Genomic DNA, 7,888 nt, shown 5'->3' with positions numbered 1-7,888 from the left:
GGCTCGAAATAACAACTATCTTACTAGTCATTACCGAAACAATGGTAATGACATACTTGAATAAAACAGAATCAATTAGTAGCTTCTTAGTAACCTTGCGACTTCCCATGATCCAAGCGTGAGTCCTGTGCTTCCAGTAGTATAGATCTCTACTACCATTCACACCTACTCATACTCTTCCCAATTATTGTCTCGCACATAACCAAGTCACCATACATAAATCATATAATCATTCAACACATCAAATAACAAAACCAGGGTTTATATTAATTCTTGAAGCTATTACACAAAAGTTCAAGTTCACCCTATACTATGCCTCTAGCAGGCTATGCTTCCTGATACAGACTTTATATATTAATATGAAGTCTTCATCTTTTAATCCTCCCATCATTTTCTGCCTCGTCGAGGAACATGTGGAATGCCCTTGGTTGTGGCGGTGTGTTTTTCCTTGGGCATTCTCTAGAATCATGCCCTTCTTCGTTACATCCGTAGCACACCTTTTTGTTAGCTGCACATTTGTTGGCGAAATGCCCTGTCTTCCGACATTTGTAGCAGGTCGTCTCCTCGTTACACTTCCCGAAGTGTATCTTTTTACACTTCTCACACCACTTAGCTTCATCTCTTCCTCCAGATTTCGAGAATTTTGTTTCTTTGTTGATCATTGAAGATCCTTCATGTTTCCTTTTCTCTCCAACTTCATCTCTCTCTTGACCCTTTTCTTTTATTTGGGTCTCAACATTTTTGGCTGCCCAGATGGCGGCTTTCAGAGTGGTTGCTTGTTTGACTATCGAACCAAAGTCTGCTGCTAATCCATTGGCAAACTTGTTGACCTTGGAAAGTTCCGTTGGAATTAGGTATGGAATAAGCTTCATCTTCTCCGTAAAGCTTGTAGCGTACTCGGTGACGCTCAATTTTCCCTTCTTCAGATTCTGGAACTCATTGTTGATTTCCAGAAGATCCTGCTTAGAGCAGTATTGCATTTCCAGTTGCACCGCGAACTCTTCCCAAGACATCTTGCTAGCTTCCCCCTTGGGCATCGAACCAGCCAGTAACTTCCACTAACTCAGTACTCTAGATTTTAACAAAGGAATTGCAAGAGTGGTCTTTTGTCTGTTGCTACACTCGCAACTTTCGAACATTGTCTCCATCTCGGAGATCCAGTCCATGACTTGCACCGGTGTCGGGCTCCTAGAAAGACACAGTGGTTTGGATGCCATGAAATCCTTGTACTTGCATCCACGTCCGTCATTTCCTCCATCCTGGTTGTTTTGGCAAACTATTGGTGGGTTGGCTTGACCAACGGTCCCACTGTAGTTTCCTCCTTCAGACTGCCCTCCATTTACTTCGGGCTCTTCAACTTGAATTGACAATTCTTCGCGATTCTACCTAATCAGACGTCTGGTTTTTTCCATCTGATGATCCAACATTGCTTGGATCATCACTTGAACTCCGGCCATTGTCATTGGTTCAGATGTTGCTGCTACAACAGGTATTTGTTCAATCACTGGTATTTGATTCCTGTTTTCATCAGCATTTCCAACACCACTCCCCGTTCTCACCATTTTTTATCTATACACCGAATAAGGTGAAATTAGATCCTTATTCACGATAGATATTCAAATCATCCTTATCACTCCGAAATGTTTACATGCTAGTTCTAATATCGTAGACGCACGCTTAGAATCCTAAACACATAAGGTTTCCAGATCCGGTCGGCAACAAACCATAGATCCGAACAAATAATATCATATATGGTAAACATATAACAATTAGCACATAATAGCATTTTAGGTAATTTTCCTAAAATATACTAGTGCTCGTGTATTAAAATATGGTAGGCACTCATCTCACAATCATCGCTTAGCATTCTAAGTTTAAGTCTAGAAATCCTACAAATTCCTAGTTCGCTTAAACTAATTCTCTAATACCAACTGTGACATCCCCAAATTTCACGGCCAGAAAAGACTGATTTGTTTATGCTTTATTGTTTTTTTAAATCAGAGTAATCATTTAAAGAAAACTGTTGCGGAATTTGTTCCCAAAAACAAAAATATGATAACCATTTATCAAAACATTTCTCAAAGAGAATGTATTTTTATTAAATAATAAAACCTCGGGATGTTATGTTCGATACAGACCAAAAGCATAAACAATATAAAATAAACCTTACAACAGTTATTTATAAATATCTTATCTATAATCCAAAATCTCTCGTCAAGTCCACCAACTTATACCCTTGTGCCATTACCTGTAATGCAAAGAACACTGAGTGGGTCAGGCTTGGGAGCCTGGTGAGCATATAGGGTTTTCAACCCACAATAATATATTTATTATATTCAATTATCAAACAATCAACCCAAATACCCATCCCCATATCTCCTTTATTTTCTCAGGGGTTTACCCTAAGAATCCACTATCCTTCATTCATTCATTCCTAAGGATTTACCTAAGGAATTGGCACAAGGTCCATTTGCTACCACGGTTTATACGACAGGCACTACGTCACATAGTCACCAGGGTTCATACAATAGGCACTACGTCTCATAATCACCAAGGTTTACACAAAAGGCACGAAGTCACATCGTCACCAAGGTTTATCAAACAAGCACGAAATCGCATCGTCACCAAAGCTTACTCAATAGGCACGAAGTCGCATCGTCACCAAAGCTTTACTTAATAGGCATGAAGTCGCATCGTCACCAACTATTCCATCTACCCATGTTCTACCCAACATTTTTTGTAGATATAAATACAAGCACAATTTAAATCATTTAACACCCGTATAAAAACATCAATTCCAAGCCCATCTCAAATAGAAAAATAATATATAACACATAGCATGTATTTTATAGCTAATACTTTATATTTATGTGTTAGAAGAAAGTAGCTATACACTCACTTGATCAGAAGATGATCAGACAACATTGTAGCTTGTAAAAGTAGTATTCTTCGGTAGATCTGGAAGATCTTCACAAAAACCGGGCTCCTCGCGGCCAGAGCTTCTGCTCGGGAATTTCACTTCTTGGGATCTTCGGGGCCTCGGGACTTGCTTCGGGGCTCGGGAATGATACCGGGGCTTCGGGATAATTTTTGCACAAAAAACGATGCAAAAACCCAAGAGAAAGAAGAGAAATGAGCAAATGAATCGGCTACACTCGACTCCCTTTTATAGGGTCTGGATTCACGATTTACGTTGGGCGTAATCTTAGGTTATGCTGGGTGTAACCTGGATAAGCCCGGTGACTCCCCCCTTGGATAATATCGAAAATTTATATTTAGATTTAATATCGAAAATATTTAATAAATTTCAAAAATTCATATCTTCCTCATACGAACTTCGTTTTCGACGTTCTTTATATCCCCGCATAGGTTAGACTACGCTCTATAACTTTTGTTTAGACTCCGTCGGCTAATTTTGAATTTATTTTTATTATTTATTTTTAGTAGGCCGGGACAGGAAAACTCCGTTATAAATTCATAACTTCTTCATCCGACGTCCGTTTTCACCTATCTTTTTATCGTTTCACTACAATTAACGAGATCTTCGATTCTCGTTTAGATTGTTTTGGCTAAAAACCGCTCGGTCTCAAATCGAGTATTCGGACTGCATACTGCTAAGTCGAAACTTAGAAAATTCATAACTGCCTCATACGAAGTCAGATTTGGACGTTCTTTTTATGCACGCTCACGGTTTAACGTATTCTACGACTTTCATTTAGATTCCTAAGGCTAAATATCACTCTAACATAAATTCACTTTTTACGTCGCGCTGTGTCGTGCCGGTTCTGTCGTGAAACTTCGACATGTCATAACTTCTTCGTTATAACTCAGATTTCGGCGTTATTTATATGTACCGAATCCTTGTAACATAGTATAACTTAGTTAATATTATTCATTCTAAATAATATTTTATCAAAAAGTCATTTTTGTCGCTTATCGTCTCTAAATTGACTAGCCTAATCTACGGGCGTTACATTATATAGGGTGCAACACACTTAAATTATGGTTTCTTATATAGAGACACTGACTCTAATAACATGTAAGATACATGTGAAGTCTTATATTAACTCTCCAAAAGATCCCTTAAAGCAAACTCCAACATATATATAAACATAAAGAACCATGTCGCACCAATGTAACACACTAATATCTTTTACCACATGAAAAGAGGTATGAATATGATATCAAAAGAAATTAAACCCCCACCCCCACACATACAAAATGCAATACACAAATCCAAATATCCATTAAAAATGGTAGACTCCACGTATACCAAGCATAACCCTAATACGCCCATCATACAAGGTCTCACATCTGCGACCAAGTCTTCTTAGTAAGCTCAGTGTATGCTAGTGTACACCCCGCATACTCGACCTCGCACTAGTATGCCATGCGTACTCCCTATGTACCCCCCTGCGTACTAGGGTTTTCCTTAAACCCTAAATTCATCTGAATGCCTTAAGTTTTTCATTATAAGCCCGATTTCGGTAAGGGGCCGTCAGGGAGTACTCAGATTATGTAACTTGCCTAGGTAAGGGGCTGAGTAGGGAATACTCAACCAAGTCGATGAGTGTTACAACACTGGTGACACCCCAATAAAATCTCTTGCAAATTAGATGATAACATGATAAAATTGTTGAACCTAAGGTTGTGTTATTAACATTGTAAAAGTTACTTATTTACAAACGTAATGTTATACAAGGCTTGCATAGCATTATAGATAGATGCTCACATCGGCACCCAAGCCAATTGAAATTTACCGTACTCCCATATACCTTTACACATCCATGATGTCTTCCTATGACTAACTCCAATGTAGTGCTACATCAATCTCTTAGTAACCATGCGTTGGATGTGCATATCTAGATTAGTTCATTGTCTTCAAGGGTTACAAACCCAAAACCATATTTTGAGCTTCAACATAAACATTAATAAAATGAAATCTTTATATGTATTCTACCACATATATCTTAGCATGTATTTCATGTCATTCCAAAATCATCCAAGCCAACATATGGGTTTAGCATTTCCACTCTTAATAGACATGATAAATTTATTTTGTAAATGCTTCACTTTAGCATGTATGGAAAAGAAAGTATGAGTAAAGCATCACATTCAATAAATTCTACTACTCCAACATTCCTCATTTTTAAATACGTTTTTAAAATTAACATGAATACATGATTTAGTACTAAACAGATCAAACATAGTTCACATTAGATAAGATATACTTAACGGATGAAACCGAAACAAATTTTATGAAAGATGTTCCACTTCATGGCTTTATAGCATTGTTTTACACTTTTAAACATTGAGTCACTTTAATAGTCCATTTTTTAGAGCTTTAATTAGCATTTGTAACTAACAGGTCTTTGGCTTAATGATATAGTGGTTTAGAGTGTGTGGTGTTAGTCTATGTTTAAAAAAAACCTAACATTTGTAGATATTTTTATAAAATGTGATATCTTGAAATCTTTCTTTTGATTTTGCCAAATTTCATTAGTTCCTCCATTTTCACTCCTTTGACATATGCCTTTCATTAGTATCAAATAGAATAAAACCTCCACAAATAAAATATTGTTCAAGGAAATATACAAATCAAATGTTCAACCACATAAATATATCTAAACGAAAACATAAAAGAGATAGGAAAGAAATATTTGCAAACTGACACACTGTATAGAGTGGTAATTGAGGCTGGTATTAGTTGACACTCTTAATGCCTACTCCTTTATAGTATAACTAATTAAACTATATCACAAGACCTAATCTTGTGATTTCTCAACCTAATCACAAGAAGAAAATTTAGGCTTTTCGTAATAGTTAAACACCTAGAAATGATAACCTCTAGTTGAAATTGTATGATATATGTGAAGTCCATATTAACTCTACAAAACATCTCTTATGGAAAGAGGCGATATCCAACATATATAAACATTTTTATGATGGTATTACACTGATGCGTAATACCCTAACACTTCTCGTTAGAGCCGAACGCTCGACGATAATAGATAGAGATGTATTGAGTCATAAGAGTGTGAGACGCGGACTCTAATAACATATAAGAAGTAAACTTGAAGCATGTTTATAATCATGGTAGTGTAAAAGCTTACAATTTTTTTTTTGTATGGTTTTACTCCAAGACCTATACATACGCATACCAGTGCAAATGATGGATTATATAGACAAAAATTACCCAATTCATGTGTGGGCGATGGAGTTGTTTAATACATACAGGTATTTAGATTATGGTATTTGTCTTCATCATGTTGTGTGATAATGGTCTAGCTTTTTACTGCTAAGATTAGTGACATAATATTCAGGTTCTTGTTTGGCCATTACCAAAACAAAAGAGGTTGAGAATTCGTGCAAGCATATACAACAACAAAAGCTAATTTGAATCACTAATTATTCAGATTTTATTTAATAACTACAAATAGTTTTCACCCTTGTATTTGTAAAATAGAATCGACAAAATAGATTTTATTTCTTCAAATTGTTTTTCAACTTTTACTACGGTATTGATGTTCATTTAAAATTCTATATTGTTTTTGTAAATGTTGGAAATAATTATGCATATAAAAGGATAAACATGGAAAAAGGAAATTTAATACATTGAAGGAAAATTTAAACTGTATTTATCAAGGTGACGCAATATCCTCATTATTTCCAACTGCCTTCATTAATTCATTGCATTTATGTATTTTTAACCCAAGATACTCCACTTTTTTTTTTTCTCATTTATTACCACAATAAATTAACATTTGTATAATTCGAAATTTTAAATTATTAGATCACCGATTTCACTACATGCAAGAACTGGCTATTAAATCTCAACCAATAACTTTATTAAAACAATTATCTTAAGAAATAAACACGACAATCTCATTACCTGACTTTTAAAGTAAGAAACTGATTTTACTATCATAATTTTTTTTTCATATTTATGTATTAAAATATTGTATTAAAAACCTTATAAAACAAAAATTGTTGTGTTTAGAGAAAAATAGTATATAAAAATCACCGTTTAGATTTTAGAACTAATTAATCCTTATAAAGTATCATGAAAGTTTGAAAGCGTATACGAATATCTTTTATTTTTCTTTTTCATGTGGGTAAACAATATAATACATATATATTTGTATATTTATAAGTCAAAGTCCAAGAATCGACTATCTATTTGTCAAACATTCGAACTACCATCTAACGTGGCATCCTATTAATACACTGTCACCCACATAGTATTAATAGCCATAAAACTGAAAATTATATTGCAATAACTAACGATTAGTTTGAAATACTATTGCATTGAAAACTAATTGATATAATACTGCAATATAACAACAATAATAATAATTTCATTAATGTGGCTTTATTAGTTAAGTAGTTTTAAATTGTTTGACATCTAAAAAATTTATTAAAATAAATAAAATGAAATGGATTTATAATGCCATGAAAATCATGTGATTTCAAAAGTTCAGTTTTTTTCCAAGAAGTGTTGCCACTTATACAAGACAAACAGAAATATGAAAAATTCATTAATATTTTGGGACTCTTATATGACTTTTTATATTATTTAAAACTCAAAGAGAGATCGAATTTGAACTTATGTTTATGTTTGACTTAATAAATGCGATAAAAGTTGTATGCATGGAAAATTTGGGCAATATGTGATCACCCATTTACATTATGAAATGACCAATATATACATATAGCTAGCCCGGGCACAACTCGCTTCTAGACTTATAGGCAGCAATAAAGATCCAACCTTAAAAATAAGAGGGGTAAAATGGGGAATTGCTATTTAGAATCCACTCATTCAACATGAAGTACCCAATCGAATATAATTGAGTGTAAATAACATAACCCATTAAAACAGAAAAAAAAG

General features: G+C 34.5%; 1 protein-coding gene across 1 annotated transcript in view; it reads right to left on the bottom strand.

Annotated features, from left to right (window-relative positions):
* Positions 1 to 7,315: 7,315 nt before the first annotated feature.
* The window catches only part of LOC145006035 (protein GL2-INTERACTING REPRESSOR 1-like), a 986-nt gene continuing 413 nt past the window's right edge, over positions 7,316 to 7,888 (bottom strand). Inside the window, exon 2 of the mRNA XM_078965129.1 lies at positions 7,316 to 7,330. Coding sequence (XP_078821255.1) covers positions 7,316 to 7,330 — 15 coding nt within the window. The remainder of the gene's footprint in view (positions 7,331 to 7,888) is intronic.

The sequence above is a fragment of the Lactuca saligna genome, chromosome 1 (assembly GCF_052625555.1).
Source record: "Lactuca saligna cultivar CGN05327 chromosome 1, ASM5262555v1, whole genome shotgun sequence".
NCBI lineage: Eukaryota > Viridiplantae > Streptophyta > Magnoliopsida > Asterales > Asteraceae > Lactuca > Lactuca saligna.
The sequence above is the reverse complement of the archived record's forward strand: the minus strand, read 5'-3'. Positions and strand labels throughout refer to the sequence as shown.